Source organism: Coturnix japonica, chromosome 12, assembly GCF_054131305.1.
Source record: "Coturnix japonica strain WE chromosome 12, WE-NBRP24, whole genome shotgun sequence".
Classification (NCBI taxonomy): Eukaryota; Metazoa; Chordata; class Aves; order Galliformes; family Phasianidae; genus Coturnix; species Coturnix japonica.
In genome coordinates this window covers 22,322,251-22,344,048 of record NC_140674.1, presented here as the reverse complement: position 1 = coordinate 22,344,048, position 21,798 = coordinate 22,322,251, and the positions used below count along the sequence as shown (strand labels likewise).

Sequence of the window (21,798 nt, the reverse complement as noted above, 5' to 3'; positions counted from 1 at the left end):
CACTGCTGCCCCACCACTCACCTCAGCTGCTGTGTGTGGGAGCGACTGACAGTGCTTTGCTGCCATGCTGTGAATTGAAGGCATTTGGTGCTCTGCACTGCATCCAGCACATTCCCTTTGCTTTGTCACCAGGCAACCAACCGCAGGCAGTGAACCAGTACGGGCATCCTTCGCACTTCTGACTCAAAAGGTGGGAAGGAGGCGGCGCGTTCCGTTTGCACTGAAGAACAGAACATTCAAAATCCAATGCACTACTTACTGCTAGAAAGCAAACCTTCGTTTCCTTCTCTGATTATTTCAGTAATTATTTTTTGTGCTGCAGTTGATGTGAGTATGTAACGAGGTGGTTCTTGGGGGGAGGGGGGCTGAGTTCCTTTGCTTTTAATTAGGTTTAAATGTAAGGACTTGTGGACCTATCTGAAGAAAGTTATTGCAGATTTTATGAATCTGGTGCTTTTTAGGTCCCATTCTTTTCAAAGAGAACAAAGAACGCCAGGTCTGTTTGTTTATTTGTGGGAAACATTCCTTTGTTATTATTATTATTTTTTTAATGAACCGCGCTGGACCAAACTGCTGAACCCAGGGGCGCTCCTGGCCTGGGTGTAACAGCTGATTTGTTCATCAAGATGCTCACCTCTGTTTGGTGGTAGAACGAGCATTGATTTGAATTGTGTTTATTTGACTGTAATTTTCACACGCACTTTATAAAGTTGTTTAGAGTACCGACTCTCTCGCTCTCATTGTGGTAAGAAGGTGCTGAAGTGGGTTTATCGCTTGTATTAGAACTTCTTAACGTTTATATTGAAAGCCACAATGTAATGTTAATAAACCGACTGAAAGTAGCTGTGTTTCTTCATATGTGGTCTTTTGAATGTCCCTCCTGCTGGTGATCCTCGGAGGGCTGGGCATGCACCGTGCAGCCGGCTGGAAGGCGCTTTGTTTGGCTCTTGGTGTTCAGTGAGTTGAACCCAGTGAGCTGGGTTTCACAAGCAGGGGCTGAAAAAGTCCGTTCTGCCACTCTGGGAACTGCCATCCACACACACTGCAGTGGCCCTGCAGGGGCTGCTCTGTTATCTGTGTGTCTTTTACTGGCTTTGTACGTTGGCTGTTCAAAATTCTGGGCTAGATGCTTCATTTCTGGCCGAGCTTCAGTGGTGTGATGTTGGTTCTGTGTGAATGAAGAGTAACTGCAGAAATGAGAGCTGCACGGAAGCTCTGTAAGTAATACCACAATGTTCTCCTTCATGTTTCTGGGTTGGCCAGGGAGTTAGAAACTTTGTGCTAATCATAACTTCTATATTGTCAGCAGCAGTTGTTCGAGCTGTAAACTGTTACATTTGCCTCATGTTATCCCATTTGTAAGATTTAACCCCATAAAACAGTTAAAGTTCTATAGATTCTGGTTGTCTTTTAAAATAATCAGATAAGTTTAACTTGCATAAAAGTTATTTCAGTTTGTTCTTTTTTTTTTTACAGGGATTTACTTACCCCTGGTGGGAGTGTGCCGTTCTTCATAGTAGTTAAAGCAGTCACAGACGCTGATGGGTGAGACTGGTGTAACCTGTGTGGTCACTCCATCCATCTGCTGAAGGAAGCACACAGCAAACCATGTGCAGCTGATGCTCAGAAATGATCACGCCAGCTGAGTATAAAGTCTTAAGTGAACAAATAAGTGAAATAAATCCCCAACTCGATCATAATGTGGTTAAATGATGACAGAATCTGCATGTAGCTCTTGGCATTTGTGTACTTTCTCACTCATGAGAACTTTGTGTGTTAATCAGCTGAGGGGTGTTACCGCAGGAGGTTTGGATGCTGCATGGCACTGAGGAGTTTCATTGCAGAATGTTCTTATGAGAGATGGATGTTTTATCCCAGAGGAGATACTTGAACTTTGTTGTTATTTTAAAAGATGTGAAGGGCTAGATGTGGTGAGATGGGGGTGGTGACCCTGGGCTCCCCACATGTCTGTCAGGCTTCCTGTAATGGTAAGGGAGTGCTCTCACCAGCAGCAGTCCCTGCTCTGCTCTACAGCTGCTGCAGGGCAGCGTGGTCCCCCTCCACGGCACTCGTGTGTCCCCACTTGGTGAGTTTTGGGGGAAAGGCTCTCCTGGCCCTTCTGTCCTGGTGTTAACACTCTTTGGAAGAATGTGAGTGAGACACTTGGAGCTGTCATTACAGATTGATAGTTATTTGACCAGGCCAGTTCACCACTCGGTTGTGCGGAATGCGTGTGTAGCCATTCCCATCTGTTCTGAAGGCAGAAGGTCCCTCCTTAGACCTACCCAGTGCACTGAGAAAGCAAAATTCTCAGTTGACATGCAGCCTGGTGTAATTGTTTTCTAAGCGAGAAATCTATAGAAGTAATTTTGTGACAACTGGAAAAAATGATGCCAACCGGGACTAAAGCCCCAATTCTCCTGAATGCATCCTCCCAGTGCTCTGCACAAAAGCCTGTGGGGCGGCCTGTCCTGCTGGCTTCACAGGGAATGTTTATTTAAAAAACACACCAAATAATCTAGGATGTGAAGAATCTAATCTGCATCGCAACAGAATCTACTCTTTGGTCCTTGGACTCTCTTGCCTTCTGAGCCCCGCTTCTGATAGCCGCGCAAGGTGAACATCATTAATCTAATAAGAAAACATCAATCCTGTATGGAAGTTCTCTAGGTATATTTCTAGAAAGTAATTTCATTTCATATTCCAAGTTTGCTGGCAGGGCAAGAGTGCCTCAAGTTCAGTTTTATGTAGGTCCCTTTGATCGCTGAATCAATGCTGGATAGTAATAATAGATTTAATTTTCCCCAAGTCCTTTTTCTTTTTTGTGTGATCATTGCAGTCTGAACCCTGTAAATGTATTTAGGCACTTCTGTGCCTTTGGCTGCCTTTGCTTAAACTTATTCCAAGAATAAATTCAGTCCAGCTGTAGGCTTTGCTACCAATCTTTCATTCTGTATTTCTTATTTCAAATGACATGAATGTATGTGACTGTGAAATCACTGCCAAGATGGTTCTTTGCTGTGCACTTGTATGTTCCAGAGTCTGATGGCTGGGGGTTCCGGATGAGCAGAGTCCCCTGGGGATGCAGCAATTCACTGCCAGGTGCTCGGCCGTGGTTACCTGTAGAAAGCGTGGAGTGGTCAGGCAATTCCCATGTAATTTCTGGCTTTGGTATTCCAAGCGCTGTGCAGCTGAGCTGAACTGCTGCACCAGGCATCGTATGTATGGTCTGTGGGGGTCTGTTTGTAATCCTTGGAGGATAGGCTATGATGGTGACAGGAATGGTTATAGACAAATCTCCGGCGGGGTTATGGGCCTTACACACGTAATGCCCTCTGTCATGAATGGTAGCTGCTCGTATAACCAGTGTGCCGTTTTCCAGCAGAATGTGTCTGCTGTTGATCTGAGGCCGGTCCAGCACTTGGCCACCTGGGAGAGTCCACGCTGTGCTGGGCTTGGGGTTGCCGTTGGACAGGCAGTGAAGTGATAACGATTCCCCGCTGATGCCCCTCACTGGCCCCTTGGGGTGAATGAGGATGGTGGGCTTCTGAGCAACTTCTAGGACAATCAGCTTTTCAATATAGCCAACTTGGTTCTTGGCTGCACAGCGATACTTCCCTGCTTTGTCTCTACTGGAATTGAGGATGGTGAGGGTTCCATTGCTTCCCAGGAGGAACTCGGACATCCTGGCCCCCTTGGAGATCCATGTGCCATTGGGCAGCATCCAGCTTACTTCAGGTGGAGGATTTCCATCCACAGAGCAGTTCAGTGTGGTTGTTTTTCCAGGTACTGCTATTATCTTTTCATTGAATGGATTTTTAAACATGGGTCTCCTTAGCATTTCCAGTACCTCCAGCTGCACCACCAGCATGCTCTCTCCCCAGTCGTTCCGTGCCACGCAGATAAAATCTGCGGTGTCGGAAGGCCTCAAGTTCCGGATTTCGAGTGTTCCATTTCTGTGTATGATGATCCTGCTGCCGTAGTACGGGGCTGTCAGGAAGATGTTATCAGGCATGATCCACATGATCTGGGGGGGAGGTGTCCCTTCTGCCCTGCAGTCAATTTGTTTCTTTGAGTGCCTCACTGCCGTCACTTTAATGATTGTTCTGTTTGTGTATAAACCATTTATGATAGGTGGCTTAGCATCAACATGCAGTTTATACAACTTTGTATCATCCCCTCCAGCATTCCGAGCAACGCACATATACTCGCCAGCGTCCAGTAGTTTGGCTCGGTGGACTGACAGGGAGCCGTTAGCGTGCAGGAGGTGCCTGTCTGTGGAAGAGGAGATCATGTCGCTGGAAGGCAGCAACCAGAATATTTTCGGCTTAGGTTCCCCAGCAGCTTCACAGTCCATCAGCGCCGTGTCCCCCGCTTTCACTTTAATGTACGTCTTGTAACTGTGCTTTATCTGAGGGGCTGCTGTGACCACTGTGATGTGTACTTTCATTTCATCTCTCCCCAGAGTGTTCTGAGCGTAGCAGGTGTAATCTCCCTCCTCTGTTGCTCCAGCTCTGTTGAGATACAGCGTTCCATTGTCAAAGAGGACGTATCTGCGAGACCTGTGTCCACTGTCATCTGCCTGCATCACGTTGTTGATCACCGTCCCGTCTGGCAAACTCCAGGATATTTCTGGTGCAGGTGACCCAGAGGCCTTGCAGTCCACCTGGAAATCTTTTCCATAGGGTACCAGTTTCTTGAAATACTGTTTGTGGTCAATCTTGGCTGGTTTCATTGTGATGCTGACTTTCATCAGTATCAGATCATCTCCAATTTTGTTTCTTGCGACGCACAAATAGTCCCCTGCATCCTTTTCAGTAACTGCCTCAATCACCAGGGATCCATTGGGGTACACATGGATTCGACTTCCCATTCTGTTTTGGGGGGAGAAAGAGGAGAAGAATTATGGAACAAAGTGCTGAAGGTGAATCCCAAGTGCTGGAAGTGGCTTACAGTATTAACTCGTTAAGTATGGAGTGAGCTTTCATCCTTGATCTCCTAGTTTAAAGTTCTATTTCATAAATTAAAAAATCCTCATGATATATATTCTGTATTAGATATCTGACTACTTTAAGCAAAAATTTAAAGGCACTGTGTTCATTTTCCAGCCCATTTTCCTAGACTTCTTTCCTTTACTGAAAATGCCAAGGCTCACAGTATTTCTTTACATCATTGCTAATGATGCTTTGTTGTCCCTGCATTCAGCTCAGGCCTGCAGGCAGCAGGAGCTGAGAACATCACTGGTGTCAGAATGTGCTGCCATTTACTCTGCCATGGTTTCAGTGAGGAGATTGCTGCTGTTAGTACTACAGAGGTGTGTTCAGAAGTGAATTTAGCTCATAATGGATTGTTCCAGTGATGTTTCACTCCCTCACACCAGCACTGGAGATACAAGCATGGGAATTTTCCAAGAGCTGGGGAAGAAAACAGGCTCCTACCTGTGCCACTGGTCTACGACCGCTTTGGATGGCAGCCTCCAGATGATCCTGGGCTGGGGCTCTCCCGTGGCTGTGCAGTTCAGCAGCAGTTTATCCCCAAAACTGAGCTGAGTGGTGCCCTGGGAGGCAGCAGCTATCCTTGGCAGTGTGTCCCGGTGCGGCACGGTGAGAATCACCACACGGCGTTCCGAGCCTGTTGAGCTTGTGGCAATGCACTCATAGTTGCCGCTGTCAGTGGGCGCGATGCTGCTGAGCCGCAGGGTGCCATTGGGGAGCATCAGCACCCTGGTGTTCACAAACTGCAGGGGCTTCACCACCGTCCCTTTAGCAAGGACCCAGTGGACGTGGGGCTGAGGGTTTCCTTCTGCAGTGCAAGGGAGGTTCAGGTCTTGCCCTGCCATAGCTGTGATCTGCTGTCTCTTTTCCTCCAGGATGATGGGAGGTGCTGCGATGACCTGCAGCTTGACAGTCAGCGTGTCGGTGCCTGCTGGGTTTGTGGCCGTGCACGTGTAGAGGCCTCTGTCGTAAACTGTGACATCCTTGATCATTAAGGTGCCATCTGGCCACACGAGAACTTTCTGATTTCCCTGGGAAGAGCTGGAGATGTGCGTTTCATTGGCCAGAACCCATGAGATGGAGGGAGGAGGTCTGCCCTCAGCCGGACACCTCATGGTTACGGGCACCCCGGCATGGGCAGTGAGGAGCCGTGTGCCGCCTGCGATGCGGGGCGGGTAGGCAACCACAGCCAGTGTGGCCAGGAGTTGTGCTGTGCCCAGAGCGTTGGTGGCAGTGCAGCGGTACTGCCCGCCGTCCTGCAGGGCTGCCTGTGCAATGGCAAGCGTGCCGTTGGGCAGCACCATCCACCTGCTGCCACTTGCTGGGGCATCGGTCTCTGTGGGAGGGAGGGACAACAGCGAGGTGTCAGACCTCTCCATCCCACCTCATTTTGCTGTGCCCCCGTATATTCTTTCCTTATTCTGGTCTACTCTGCCCAAATACCCGAGAGAGTGGCGGTAAGAAAGGGAGAAATAATAAATCTTGCATATGCAGTGGAAAAGCTTCAAAAGAAAACCAGAACCTGGCTCCTCAGTAGAGTCAAGGCTTGGGAACAGCAGGTAAGGATTTGTGTAGTCAGAAGTACTTGGGCTCAGCTGTGTGCGAGCGTTGCAAATTCATCAGTGTTTTAGCATTGCAGTAACTTGATTTCATGGTTTGTTTTGACAGATGATAGTTTGTCAGATTGTTCTGAAGCAGCAGGTGACATGTGAGAAGAGCTTTAATCTTCTCACAGTAAGCACAGAGTTAATGTTTACATATGCACATATTTAAAATTTCCCTTAGCAACTGATTTGTAGTTGATATTAAGACATTCCACCAGACATGCTGGGATGTCATTTTTCTCACTGTTTCTTAGTTTGCACCATAACTGGTCCTTCTCAGTACTCTTACACTAGTGCTACTGACTGCAGCATGCCAACCTCCTGCCAGACCACCGGAACAGAGCTGCTGCCGAGCTTACCTGGGGAGATCTTGGTCCACTCTATTGTTGGCTGGGGGTTGCCTGTAGCTTCACACGGAATGAAAGCATCTGAGTTGGCCAGCACAGTAAAGGCAGCTAATTTTCCTCCAGTTATTCTGGGCTTTGTGAAATAGTTTCTGCTTAAAGAGAACAAGGATGGAGGGATGCTTGTGATGCTTTCATGATGCTGTTTCTGGTCAGACCAGCCATAGGCAGAGCTGCCCCACAGGTGTGCATGTGGAGCGGCCACCTGCCGCAGTGTTGGCATAGTCGGTGTGTTGGCTGTTAAGGTTTTGCCTCCCCATTCTGCAGATGGCAGCCCAGCACTGATTCCCCCCATGGGCAGTGCTGGGGTGGGATGCTGGGCTTGGGGCACTGCAGTGCCCAGAGCTCTGCTGCTCGGCTTGGTGCTGCCTGGGGCTGTGGGCTGTGCCACGGGGCCACCCTGCATCGCCTCCTTATCTGTCCCCAGATTTGGCTGCTCAGCTGCCGGGGTGAAGGCTTTGAGTTGCCAAGTGGGTTCTGAGTGTGCTGCAGCACTGACTGCAGCAGGATGCGCATGTGTGGCACCGAGAGGCTCCGAGGGCGGCACTAGGGTTGGGTTCATTGCAGTGGGTGTTTGTGGCGGAGTGCTGTGGGGCAGCAGTGACATAACGGGGGTGCTCACCCCTATGCTGGGTGCCGCTTCTGTCTGTGGGGCTGCCGTGTGCCTGTGCTGTGCTGTGCCAGGTGGGACGAGAGCCCATAGAGCTGTGACCCAGCCTGCAGGTGGGCTGTCGGACACCGCTGCTGCAGATGTGTGCCTTGTGGGTGCAGCTGGCAGGCTGACAGCAGCTGTGGTTGCTGAGGCTGTGTCTGATGTAGTGTGGGTGCCTATGGCTGGGCTTTGTGAAGGAGCTGTTTTAGGGGGCCGCCTCCTCCTCTGACTTCTCCTTCTTCCTGTTCTGAACAATTTACTTGTCATTTTGGCGTTGGTTTGATGAGCTGTAGGAGCTGTAGTTGTTGGCTTCAGACTCTCTCTGCCCATTCTTCCAGCTGTGCTCACTGCAGGGCTGCAGGCAGGGGGCTTCTCTGACGTATTGCTGCTGTCAGGGGGTTTGCCTAAAGATGGGAATCCAGCTCTGTGATTGACACCTGATGAGATGGGTGTGAAGGGCAAAGGAGAGACGTGGGGCCTTGATGCTGCTGCTGTAGTTTTAGGAAACAAGGCTGATACCTCTGTTGGTGGAAATGCATCTGTCCTCAGCGCCTCCTTTTGTGGGTCATTTCCAAAGAGAAATGCTCTTGTAATTGTCCCTCCCAGGGTATCTTTGGATGAAGACCTGGAGAAGGAAGATTGTGGAGCAGAAGCAGTCCTTGTGCTCATCATTTGTGTGATTTCTGCAGAGTGAGCTGTGCGGGTTGCAGTTGTTGGCAGTCTGCTGCTATCAGGCTGTGCTCTGTAAGTGCTGCTGTGACGTGGAGCTCTGCTCTCTGCTTCCTGCTGGGCAGCATCTCCAGTGCTTTGGGTAATGACAGGCACTGCTGTGGAAGTGGCTCCTTGCCTTGCAGTGGGTGCACTGTTCTTTTCCATGAGGAATGCTGTGCTCTGAGCTGTGCCTGCTGGGTGCTCTGAGGGTGTATTTGTAGTAGAGGGGGAGGATAGAGGCACTTCTGGGCTGAGCAGGTTGATGCTGCTGTGTGAGTTGCTTAAGGCAGGTAAGTTGGGGCCGTGTGTTGAACTCAGCAGGACAGCTGGAGCAGTAGCTGTTCTCCCTCTGGCAGAACCCTGTTTCCCTGAATTGTGCCTGTGCCCTCTCATACTCAGGAGGCGTCCTGGCCTGAGCATTCTTCTCCTACCAGAAATTTTCCTCCTTCTCCCATGTTGCTGTTGGGCCCGAGGTGTGTGAGTTGTCACATCCCAAATGGTTTGAGTGTGCTGATGAGTAACGATGTTTGGGCCCAGTGGTAGTGCAGGAGTTGCAGGTTTCTGAGCACTGTGGAAGTAAATGTGACTGAACTCAGGGTTTGGCTCACTGACTGTTGCTGCAAGTGCCTGACCACCTGTTTTGGTGGAAATCTTACCAGTGACCTCTGTAAAACCACGCATCTCACCCACTGCATTTTGGGAAGTGGCAGGTGTGCTGCTGTCTGTAACACTCCCCATGGCTGTCACAGATACAGCCTTTAAATGCCCACTGTTATGTTCTCCAGGAGATGCTGATCTTTGCTGAGCCCTGATGAGTGCAGATGCTCTGCTTGCTCCCTCTGCTGCCGCCGATTGTTTCCCAACATTTGCTGGTGTTTGGCTTAAACTGGGTCTTTCCAATGAGTCTGAGGTTGTGGCCATAGGGTTTGGATCTGCTGGTGTGGGGCTGGCGGATGGGCTGGGATGTGGGAAGGGAGCGGGTGGGGGGGTCCCAGCCCCTGCAGGGGTTGAGCTTCCCTCTGTGCTCCCCAGGGGAGACGCGGTGGCCCTCTCTGTTACTGTCCTCTCTGTTACTGGCCTCTCTGTTACTGGCCTCTCTGTTACTGTCCTCTCTGTTACTGTCCTCTCTGTTACTGCTATCATGAACTCTTGTTCTGGAGAGATGGGTTCACCAGATGTTTCCTCCTCATCCACAGGCACCGTTGAGAACTCACGGACCTGAACAGGTGGGTTTGTTTCTACTTCTTGTTTTTCTATCCCAGGTGGGTTCCTCTTTGCTTTTTCCAGAAAGGCTGCCCAGCGCTGGGGGTTGGCTTTCTTGGCTGAAGAGCCAAAGTGCCTTCGGTGCCCCCTGAGCCTCCTGCTGGCTTTGTCCCTGTGCAGATGGGATGGCATTCTCCTGCGGCCGCTGCCTGTACGGGTGCTGTGTGTGCCCTGCTGTCTGCGTGCTGGGGCTGTGGGCTCCTGACCCGTCCAGGTCAGCAGGGCAGCAGAGGAATTCTGCTTTCCTCTAGCTGAAGGCAGCAGTGCATCACCAGAACCATCACCCTCTTCCCACTCTCCTGCAGCTACAGGCACCTTCTGTGGGGTGCTTTTGTCCTCTCTGACCAGCACTTGGAAAATCAAAAGATCAACACCATACTGGCTGGCTGCAACACATCTGAAGTAGCCGCTGTCTCGCTCTGTTACCCCCTGTATTCTTAAGGTACCGTTGTCAAAAATGTGTTTGTTTCCTAAGGAATGGTGAAGGACCATGTGCTCAGGTAACACCCAGCTAATGGCAGCATCTGGAACTGCGGTGGAGGTACAGGGAAGGTCCAGAATGCTGCCAACTGTTGTGGAAAGTTGGGCCCCATTTACACTGCTGTGTTCCACGTAAGGATCAACCACAGTGATTCTAAACGTGAGGATATCTGCATCATTATAATTTGTGCCTATGCAGTGATAGAGCCCAGTGTCAAATGTATCAGCTGTTCGTAATGTGAATGTCCCAGCCTCTGCTACTATAATTCTGCCATCCTCACTGACATAAGGGGCTCTGACTTTGCTCCCATCGGCCAATATCCACTCTATTGCAGGAGCTGGCTCCCCGATCGCTTGGCAGTCCAGTTGTACTGTGCCCCCAACTAGAACAGTGTGCTCTGTTTGTGTTTTGTTGTCCCTGGGGATCATTGTCCAGTTATTTCCCACTTTCTTTTGGTCAACAGCAGGCAAAGTAACCTGAGCATCAGTGAAGTACTGGATGTGCAGCGTGCTAAGTGTAGTTGCTGTCCTGTCAAGCTGCAGTGCCACTTTGTTTTGCATTAGCCACGATGGCTCAGCTCTGAGTTCAGCCTCCACATTGGTAAAAAGTTCATCTTTTTCAGAGTAGATTTGCTTATATTGGTAGGTGATGAAAGGTGTTTCGGTTATGAGGGCACTCCTTTCGAGTTTGAGGGGAGAACTACTGTACAGGGCCAGTATGCTCCACAGCTGCTGAATGTGTCCATAAGCGATGTCGCACACGAGAAATGATGAGAATGATGTGTTGAGTGTTGTGACGTTGTCCTCTTTGTCAAATGAGATTGGAGACATTTCTTTTGGCTTCTGGATGTTGCAAAACAAGTTACCTCGATTTCCTCCTTGGTCGGTCATGTTCAAAACCATGGACCCTATGGGAGCTAAGAAGTCCTTGGGAGATACAGAGCTGGAATCCCCATCCTCTGGTTCTGTGAGGTTTTTGAGTTTCAGGGTGTGACGTATGACTGGCTTAGCACAGGTTAGAGCTGCAGGAGGAATACCCACAACGTTCTTCCCTTTGCAGTTCCTGGGGCTGGCACAAACTGGGCATTGCTGGGCACCAGAACTTCGGTCTTTTTTGCACTTAATGACATCTGAAGGAAAGAAAAACACAGCTACATTTGTGATTCAGTTTTCAGTATTAGGACCAGGACTCTTAGGAGATAAACAAACAAACAAAACAAAAACAGGTGCCGGGGAATAATGTTTTAAATAGAGGGGGAAAAATAAGGAATAATAGAAGTGAGTGCAAAATGAAACGTCAGCTTCACACAGGTGTGCTGTAATGGCCTGCTGTTCACAAATGGGTCGCTGGCAGAATGTACAAATGTGATGAGTTTATGTAGCTGCTTCTGCTTTACATCTATTAATCTGCTGTGATAATCTAAGGGAGTGGGACAAATAACAACACATCCAGTACACCTCTGAAAGACTGATATGTAGATGGTGAGAGCATCAAAACAACCAGAGAGACACCATGTGCTGTTGCATTTCCAGTCTTCCCTAGGAGGAGTGTATGTCAATAAATAAAGGACGGTCGTATCAGGAAGAAGATGATGCTGTAAGGTGATTAAAAAGAACAAGCAAAGCTTTCAACTCACCTGGCCTCTGTTTGGCCCATTCTGCAATCCACTGTAGATTGCAGTCACAGGACCATGGGTTTCCATGAAGGTAAATGCTCTCCAGCTCAGACATGTAAGAAAACATTTCTTGTGGTAGCAAGGTCAGTGCGTTGTCAGACAGGTGTAAGTGCTTTATGGAGGATACTTTAAATATTTGGAGGTAGCTCAAGGTGACAAAAGTATCCGGATGGAGCTGCTTCAGTAGATTTCCTTCCAAGTGGACCAGCCTCAGTGATGTGAGGCCATAGAAAACGTTGGGATTTACAAATTCAATTTCATTGTGGTCCATGTGCAACCGGACCAAGCTCTTCAGACCATAGAAAGCATCTTGCTGAAGTACACTGACCTTGTTGTAACTCATTTTTAAAACCTGTTGATGAAAAAGCAACATTATATTGCTATAAGGCTCCTGGGCTGTTCTGATCCGTGACCACTGTGTGAAGTATTGCAACAGACCAGCAGGGCAAATGGAAGGGAAAAAAGCATAGGAGGAGTTATTTGTGGTTGTGAGGAGATAACAGCTGAGCTCTCAGGCACAGCAGTAGCTTTCACAAGGGTTAATGGAACCTTTTCTGTCTCTCCCTCCTCACCTCTCATGCTCTAAAGCAGCTGAGTCAGCACTGCATTTTCTGAGCACCTCAGGCCCTTAATGGTCACAGATGATCACAGCTATGATGGTATTATTCCTCTGTAATAATTAACAGCAGCTCTGAATTGAAACTTAACTGGAGAGTAACCATTAACTTGTCATGGAATCGGTTGGGAATGGTTGGTCATAAATAATTGTTCTATTACTTCTGCTTGTATGAGTATCTAGATGACAAATACAGATACTAAATAGGTGGATGCTATACTGACTGTGACAAGTTAATTAAAGACTGCAGATGCGGTACAGTTAGGAACAGGAAACCAAAAGGCTGAAGGTGCCTGGGCTGCTCCCACAGACTGGTGTTACTGTCTGGTTGATTGCTTAAAGGTCATAATGGAAGCTAAGTCTGGGTTATCCCCAATGCATCTTCCTTACCTGTAGTGAGCGTAAATCCCTGAACACCTTATCAGGGATTGCATTTATCTCATTGCTGTGCAGCATCAATAACTCCAGTTTCTCCAGGCCAGCGAAGTCCGTGTCAGACAGTGTGAGCAAGCTGTTGTACCTGGAACAAACAGGATCCCAGACCCAGCTGAGTCAGAGAGCCACGCGTCTTGTTTTAAAGCAAGCAAACCAAAACCAAAAGAAAACTCTCTGAAATGTGTGAAGGGAGACAGCACTTCTGACATCTAAAATGAAGTTGTGTGTATGTCATATGTTCTTCATAGCACAGTATGTTAACTTGTCCAGGGTGGCTTCCTGAAGGCTGTATCCAAAGTGGATGTGGGGAATAACTGCAGAAACATGCAGACAAGAATGCCAGTTTGGGGCTGCAGGGTACCAGGGCAAGGCGGGCATGTGATGGCAGAGGGCTGCAATACGGTGTTGCCTTTCTACATCATACTGTCATGGAGAAGACCTGGACAAGGCTTCCTTTGCAGTGAGGACAACCCACACTGAGGGTGTTGCCTCCTTGTGCTGCCCCCGACTGCTGCAGAGCCCGCAGCCCTGCAGGGTCTCACAGTCCTCTGCTGTCCTTCCTGCCACCCTCTGCTTTTCAGGTGCACTTCTGGACCTTCATTTCCTCTGCTCAAATACTGCCTTGCTGACACGGCCTGATCCACTTCTCACATGGCCACCACAGCTCCCAAGCCTTCTGGTAATGAGCAGAGGAGCATTCCCTGCTCCTCCTGATCACTTAAACTGGATCATTTTGGAGGCTGAAATATTCAGATAAATGTTATTTCCCATAAGCTGGATAGATAACAATGTAGAAAATGGTGTTATGTGACATTCTGAAGTCGTATTGAGGTCTTTGAAGATCTGAACACTTGTGTTGTGCTTCTGGCCCCACTGGAGCTCTGAGCTGTCTTTTCCCAGAATTTATTATCTGTTTCAGACCCCTTCAGAGCTCAGTGCTGCAGATGCAAGATATTCAGATAACATAAAAGAATTATTTAATTCCAAATTAAATTATTAATTATTTTAATCCAAAACTTTTAAAAGTTCTCGCATCCCCCAAAGTTCCCCACGATGTTGGAGGTCTCACGCTTCTCTACCTCTCCTTGTCTCATTACAGCCGCCTCTGAACAATGCAAACCATTCACCTAAGTTTCATTCCCCGCCTGGGTTAGTTCCTAGTCCTACAGCTGGGAACTCTCAGATGTTACTTCGCAAGGCGCTGAAAGGTAACCGCCAGCAGTACCGCCCTGACCGAACGTACCCCAGGTTGATGCGCTCCACGTCCGGAGCGATGTGCGGCGGGACGGCGGTGAAGTAGCGGAAGGTGCAGTGCACCTCGGCGGGGCCGTAGCAGGCGCAGAGACGGGGGCAGGCGGCGGGCAGGGCGGCCAGGCGGGCGGCCAGGCAGGCGGCGAGCAGCGGCCGCAGCCAACAGCGGCGCGGGGCGCCCATCGTGCGGGACCCGCTGCGGGGCGGCCGTCACGGCGCGGGGAGCGGACGGGTTCCTGCACGGGGCGGAACGGCGGCGTTCGGAGCGGTGCCGGGCCGCTTCTGTTGACGAAGCTTCGCAGTTTCAGACAATAACCGGCCCGCCGGGCTCAGTCGAAGCTCTCGGTTCTGCTCTCGGGTTTCAGATGGCCGAAATAAAGCGCGTCGTTCTGAAGAAGCGGCCGCACGCCCTTTGTCTGGGAGAGATGCGCAACCCGCGCCGTTGCTTACAGGTAACGTCGTAACTTAGCGACCGAGAAAAAGTCGGAACCGAGCGTTTGGCCGCCGATCCCCCAGGGCTGTCCGGCCGCTTATAAATCTGCTAGCAATCTGTCCTCGGGAACGAACACGTCAGCTCCTTTCGTGCCAGTAATTACTCCAAACAACAGTCACTAATTTCAAAGCCCTCTCGGCACAACCGCAGTCCTCCCTCCCCCATTCGCCTCCTCCGAGCCGTGCTGAGGAGCGGAGCCGGCACCTGTCCTGCTGCCCCTACCTGCGCCAGCGGAGCCCAGGCGGGCGCTGCCTCGGGGCCGGGCCGGCAGCGATCAGCCCAGCCCAGCCCAGCCCAGCCCAACCCAGCCCGGCCCGCTGCCTCCTCCTCCTGCTGGAGGGGGGTCGGGGCTCCGGGCTCGAAGCGCTGGGAGCTCTGGAGCCAGCGAAACCCCACGGCTCGGCCGGAGCGTTGCCCCGTCGCAGCCACCTTCGTGAGGAAGGAACGGCACCGCTGAGATTTGGCATCAGGGAAAGAACGCTCTCCCGTGCTTCCCCCCCGGCGGCCGCCGGTGACACTACAAACTCCGCTACAAACTCCCCGCAGCCTCGAGGAGCGACGTTCCTTGGCAGATACTTCATCTCCTCGCGTTTTGCTGAATGCTGTTTATAACAGCGGTAAATTTAATCGGCGGCGTGTTTCTGTCCAAAGGCTGCTAGGGGAGGTTAAGGCGTCACTGCGTAGCTCAAGAGCTGTGAGACCTTACAATTGCATTTTAAAAGGTGCCTTAATTATTGCTGAGCGATTACTTCTTTATGCAGTCCGTGCTACGCGGAGTAAATGTGAGCTCTCTGATCCAAAGGAAGTTTCTTGCACAGAGTTAAGAGCTGGGACCTTTGAGGAAACCCATCTCAGGGCAGCACTGCGGGGCCCATGGCCTCTTTCTCCTTTCCCAGTGTCTTTCTCAGTGTCGGTATCTGCCAACACCATCCCTCCTACCAGCAAAACCCACCATGTTGGATGTTCTCTCCCAGCCCTCGGTTTGCCCCAGTATGGCCTAAAGCACCTTGGCTCTGTTCAGCTTTATAGTCCATTTACGTTGAGGTCAGCGGGTGGGACGTGCAACACGCTGCTGGCTGTTGCTGCAGCTGGTGTCTCATCTGCTCCACCACGACATCATTTCTGTCTTTGCAGAGTACAGAGCTGCTGAGTTTTGGTGAGACATGGATGGTTCAGCCATCTCTCAGGCACTTCTGTCTGCATTACGCTTTTGCTACTCCATCCAGAATTGTAGAACAAGTACCTTACCGATGTCACACAAACCTCCTCCTGTTTGTCTGCCTGAACAAAGGCTACTGATGGTTGTATTTGATACAGTTACTAAACTACCAAAATATTTACCCAAGGAACATCTGTGCTACATGCACCAGGAGTCACAAAGTGACACCCTAAATAGGTTCCTGCCGACTACAGGCAGCTGCCACTTTCTTGCAGGTCAATATTCAGTTTTCTGTGTATGTTCATGGACGGATCTGCCCAAACGATTCCCAATAACGTCTCACCGCTGCTGTGCAGATTTCCTGCAGTCGGTTCAGCAGATCAGACGCGGACGGTTCTCGAGGCACGGAGCGGCCGCAGAAGGAAGCGGGGCCTCCTGGTGCCGGAGTGATGCTGGGTGCTGCTCATTGCCAGGCAGGCTGCGAGGAGCAGCCGAGGGTGGGCACCCGGCTTCCAAATGGCCCTCAAACACACTGACCCTGGTGACCAGAATACGGCAAGCACAGAATCACAGAATCACAGAATTACCCGGGTTGGAAGGGACCTCAAGGATCATGTAGTTCCAACCCCCCTGCCTGGCAGGGCCACCAAACATACACATTTACTAGATCAGGTTGCCCAGGGCCCCGTCCAACCTGGTCTTGAACACCTCCAAGGACGGGGCATCCACAACCTCACTGGGCAGCCTGTTCCAGGGCCTAACCACCCTTCTAGTAAAGAACTTTCCCCTAACATCCAACCTAAATCTTCAAGCGTTTTCAGCCAGAGTGATTGCCACAGAGCTTTTTCATGGAATCAGTGTTTGTATCAGATAAATACTAATCTTGCCAAATGCATCAACATTCTGTGAGGAAAACCAGCGCATGAAGTCGGTATGAACCTCTTCACAGCTCTCTGTGCTGTGATGGCAGCCTGTGTTACCATGACAGTGGTGGACCTCATGGAACACACAGGTGGTCTCATCCGATTCAGCACGGGAGCACTGGGCAGGATGCACTCAGCTACGTGTGCTGCCCGGCACCTCCAGAATGACAGCACAGCTCCGCTGAGCACCGCTGGTGTGTCCACTGCTGACATTCCAAGGTGATTCCTCGATGGCCAGGAGGAACACGAGACCACACTGCCCCATCCACCATGTGCTGCTTCTCTGACTGATAAGGAAAGGGTTGCAAGGTTACAATTAACATCCTTCTAAAGCTTAATTCCACTCCAAAGGGTGATGCTGAATTCCTTTCATGAGCTGTTTTGTTCTTCTGGGTTACTGAGGTCAGGACTTCTGGTGCAACATGTTCTGATGCTGTGAGAACTTGTTGCAAAGATGTGCAGGTGATTGGTATGTCTCTATAATCTGTGGCAGAAGAAGGAGTGAGGCTTCTTCTGAGAGCCTTACCCAAAAAACATACTTGAAAATCTGCATGCAAATTGAATGCATGTATGTAAAATACATGATGTGCTGTGTCAAAGCTTTAAGAAAAGGGAATTCATTTATGGACATACTATGTGTGCTGTAATTAGAGCCCAGCTCTTACTCTGCTTCTCAGAAACACAGTATTAGATTACAGCAACCCACAAAGTTCTCCTTCCATGAGGTTGCTGAAGAACATGTGGAATAGTTTCCATTATAACGTGGCTGTGATTTAACGGGGCTGCCTTGCAAAAAGTACAATGGTTCCACAAACCCATGCTGATCTTTCTGTTTTGCTGGCAAATCCATTTCTTTAGATGGAATTCATTACTGGGGAGAGTCAAGGGAGCCTTTTGTTAACTGAAACTCTATTTTGGCAAGAAATTGTGGTTGAGTGTAAACAGTAGCGCTGGGGAGAGGAATGAAGGAAGTGCTTTGGAGATGGGCTTTCAAAGTAAGTCACACAAACCAAACTTAGAGTGCAATTCCAGTTGTGTTTTTTTCCTCCCAGTTCAATTCCTGCCACACAACGTGATTAATTTGCACAAGAAAGGAGGAAAGGCAGATTCTACAGCTCCACATCCCACAGCGTTCCCACTCTGCCTCACTCCTCTCCACCTTTTGCTGTCCCATCTCTCCACATTATTCAGGTCTCCCTAAAGGCCATTAGCAAAATGTTTTCACATTCTGCCTTTATTTTTTTTCTTTTCATGGCTTGTTGCTGCCCAAATTCTTCCAGTATCTTCAGTGCCAATTCTCTGTGTGGTTCCGGATCATGTGTCTTGTTGTTCAGAACTGGACTGTCTTGCCGTTTACTTCAATATGGAAGTAATCCCAAGCAAAACAAACTAAATGACAAAGCAGCATGTCAGCTGCTTTAGGAATATGTTGTTCTAAACTCATGTTGGAAAAGGAAAGCCCACAGAAAGGTATGATGTTCAAATCTACCCAAGAATTGAGTGTGCTGTGGAGCAGTGGTTTCCCAGGGCACAAGGCTGCCTACTGTCTCATTCTTCTGCAGCAGTCAGGCAGGAGGAATGGGAACCTGCCCAGAGCATCAGCTGACACATGGCGGGCAATGGGCTGAGACACTGCTCCACTCCCAGACCCTCTACTTGTACCAGAAATTACTTTCCCCTGAAAAGGTTATGGCTTCTGCTGTGATTTACATGTAGAAAGGCCTGAAGATGTGATGTGAGGCAGTCACATCTGCCAGAAATTTTGAAGGCTGAAACAACGCTGTGATAAGAGAACAGCTGGTCTGCATCTGCAGCACTACGTACTGCTGTGCCTGAGTGAGTCCCTGCTGTACAACACAGCCCCCCATTCATAAGGAAACCAGTGCTGGGTCACCATCCCAGGACAGGGCTGTAAGCACAAGGTAATGCTGCACTTTCTGTAAGGCGTTTTTAGTTTCTCAGCTTGCCTAAGCCCATCCTTACATGCTCCAGGTCAGGCCTCCAGTATCAGCATCTCTTACGTACAGTGCAGCACAGTGAGTGTGCTGTGCAGATAAGTGCAGATCTCCACTCCTGAGGCTGAGTGCTGAAGAAACTGAGTAAGTGGTGCTTGAAAGGTCGTGAAGAAAATTTGGATGGAATGTGGGGTGAATGCAGGTTCTTAGGCATGAAAGGAAAGTTCAGCAGGGCTCACAGGGTCTGTACTCCCCACAAGACTTCAGGTAGTCTGAACATACTTGTCAAAGCAAATACTGCTGATTTGAGACATGACCACAATACCTCCAGGATCAGAACCAAAGAGAACCGGAGCATCGGATTGAAGCCTAAGCCCTAAATCAGTTTCTTTAATCAAGCTTTAAAGCTTTTTCTCTAGACTGAAATAGAGGTTACAAACAAAGCAGCTAACAGAAGCATCACAAGGCTTTGGTAAGGGCTGGCTCAGTGGGTTGTTGGACAGCCTTGAAACAAATCGCATGGCTCTGAGAGCACCATGGGGGGATTCTGCAAAATAACACACTAAGGTGCAGTTCTTCTGTGGCTCAAGGCCATGGTCAGCACTTCAGTTTTATTGTGATGAACTGGACAAACTCCCAGCAGAGCATACACTGATTCTGCAAACACGGGGTTTTTAAATTGTGTATTTGTGCAAATAATACAGGAACTGTAAGTCACATCTGCTTTGTGCAGCACTGAGCTACGTACAGTCTGCAGGAAACCAGGCAACATGGCAGAGGAATTCACGTGTTAAGGACTGGGTTTTTCTGATCCATGTGAACAAGCACATTCAGGTGTGGTGTATAGTCTGAATGCTGCTAATGCTTAAATAAATATTTCCATTAATATGGAGAGAGCAAGCAGCTGCTCATGGGAAAACAGATCCCACCCCCATTTCCCAGGAGCAAAATCCTGTGACAATAGTCCTGTCACAGGTCTCTTTTGGTCCTGTTTAAGTTAATGGCCTTGTCGTCCCACAGGAGCACAGGGCTGACTTCACGGTACACCTCAGGTTGGCTGGTCTCCTTTCCACTCCCACTTCTTCTCTGTAGCACAGCAGCACTGACATCTCAGTGCCTCAGGGGATGCTACCAGATCTGGCTGTTTTAATTCCCATTTCTGCTCTAGCAGTGCTGGCTAAATTATAAAAATTTATAAATTATAAAATTATCATAATATTAAAACTTAAGCAACATAAAATATTATATTCACATTTCTTTCTCCATGCAATTGCAGCAGAAGGGCCACTCTGTGCTGGCCAGGCTGCCCTGCCTTGCCCCCATGGTGCTAACAGGCTGCAGCTGGGTGCTGACAAACCAACAGGCCGCAGCTGGGCACAGCCACACTTGGTATTTTAGCACCAGCTGGACTGGCTTTAGTCTGTTCTGGTCTTGGATGTGGCTGTTGAGAGTCTGTGTGATGGCAACTGAGCAACATCCTGGGAACCTACAGTGGGAGAAGAAGCGTAAGTATCATATGATTTTGTTTTTGGCTTTGTTTTCTTGCATAAATAATGTTATTTTTTTAATGATAAAACCAAAAAGCAAAAACTTATAAGCACTCATGGTATGCACTTAAGGATTAAGGCAAAACTGCCAAATGGGGCTTAACAGTCTTCAGAGTATTTCAGTCTGACCTCAAACTGATCAGAACTAAACATGTTGAGTCAGTACAGGTAACAGGGCAGGCAGTGCAAACAGGTTCCTAGAGGTGTGCAGGCCTGCGCTGCAGGGAGGGCTGAGAGCTTGGAGAGCTGGAGATGTGGCTGAAGCTCGCTGTCCTGTTTGCACAGCCCTGCCTTGTGCTGGGCCTGGAGAGGAAGGGCTCTGGAGATCAGTGCATCTTCCAGGGAGGGGGGGCTCTCCAGCTCCCAGGAGGTGTCTTTTGAAATCTTCAGGGCTTCTGGGAAAGGTTGTTGTTCCTCTTGGGATAAGGCACTATTTGTTGTTTTTTTGGATTATCTTTTTTGCTTTATTATGTAAAGAAGGGTGGCACTGTTTGGAGTTAAGCTTGGTTTGTTTGTTTGTTTTTTATAATGTAAGAGACTTGTAAATGAATTCTGGTAGTGAGGAACAACTCTTAAACCTTCAAAAATACTTCAGCTGGTTCAGGTGGGACTTAATGAATTACGTGATGACCTCCCCATACCATGGTGTGGGGAGTGCTGCCTGGAGCTCACACCTGTGTGCCTGAGCTTCTAAGTGACTTTGGCCCAGGCAGATTGCAGCAGAGCAGCACTTTGTGCCTGTGATCTGCTTGGGACAAACAGCGGCTTTCTTCTTTCTTGCTGTGTACCCCTCTGCCTGTTGAGTGCATCATGTGTGAAGTCCAGAGGTGATTAATCTTTCCTGGTAGGGATGGGCTGTTACTGACATCTGCACTGGGGCACCCACTGGCTGCAGCTTTTGAACTCCCACCATCTCGGCTGACTCAGAGCCTAATCAATCAGCCACGCTGCTGGAGGGCGTATCAAAAGCTGCCTCTTGGTGCCTCAAGTGCAGGCAAATGGAATTGTGTGACCATGCAGAGAAAGGTCGAACTCTTGTCTTCTGAGAAGCTGTAGTGCCACTCCTGTGCATGGTTATTAGAGATGGACATTAGAAAAATAAGAGAGACCATCTATCACTTTTCTTTTAAACAGGAAAGGCTTGTTTAGAACTCCCCACGCCTTAAGAAAATCTGGTATCCTCGTTACTGGAACATATCCTCAAACTGTGTAATTAAATGTGACCTATGATGAGATCCTCAGTCTCCTGTTGGACCACCTTGTGGGCAGAGATGTTAACCTGCAAATATACTCGAGCAGAAGATGAACTGAATTGCAGATATTCCTGCAAAAGTAAATACTGCTGCTAAAATAAGCCAGGTGTGAACTGGATGCTAATCTCAAATACCAGCCAGGAGTGGTTTATAACTATTTTAATTTTAAAAGCAATATTGAAACCAGTTTCTGAAGGGCCTGTATGTATGTGTTACACTGCTGTGAAGATACCTGATTGATTTACATGCATGTGATTAGATGGGATTTCATTCCTTTCCAAGGAAATCCTTTGATTTTATTAAAGGCATTGGGGTGACAAAAATATTTAACTTTTAACCTACTGAAGCACTTGTGATATTTTGTCTGCCTGCTCTGGCATGG

The 21,798-nt window shown here is 49.0% G+C and overlaps 2 protein-coding genes across 11 annotated transcripts in view; one reads left to right on the top strand and one right to left on the bottom strand.

Moving 5' to 3' along the window:
• The window catches only part of MED12L (mediator complex subunit 12L), a 92,226-nt gene extending 91,384 nt beyond the window's left edge, over window positions 1–842 (top strand). For all 9 annotated transcript variants that reach the window (XR_014933473.1, XM_015872148.3, XM_015872149.3 and 6 more), the window contains one exon: window positions 133–842. Coding sequence is in view for 8 of the 9 variants with exons in the window: in XM_015872148.3 (XP_015727634.2) it covers window positions 133–182 (50 nt within the window). In the remaining variant the exon portion in view is untranslated. The remainder of the gene's footprint in view (window positions 1–132) is intronic.
• Window positions 493–14,269, bottom strand: IGSF10 (immunoglobulin superfamily member 10). 2 transcript variants are annotated; one of them, XM_085513461.1, is made up of 7 exons: window positions 14,079–14,269; window positions 12,791–12,920; window positions 11,746–12,136; window positions 9,459–11,238; window positions 6,958–9,428; window positions 5,439–6,330; window positions 493–4,874 (listed from the first exon to the last, which is right to left on the bottom strand). In XM_085513461.1, exons 1-7 carry the CDS (start codon window positions 14,267–14,269, stop codon window positions 2,966–2,968), a joined length of 7,764 nt encoding a protein of 2,587 aa, XP_085369587.1. In that variant the 3' UTR covers window positions 493–2,965. The 2 variants fall into 2 exon arrangements, with proteins under 2 accessions (XP_085369587.1, XP_015727630.2); XM_015872144.3 differs by having other exon boundaries at window positions 6,958–11,238.
• Window positions 14,270–21,798: the final 7,529 nt, after the last annotated feature.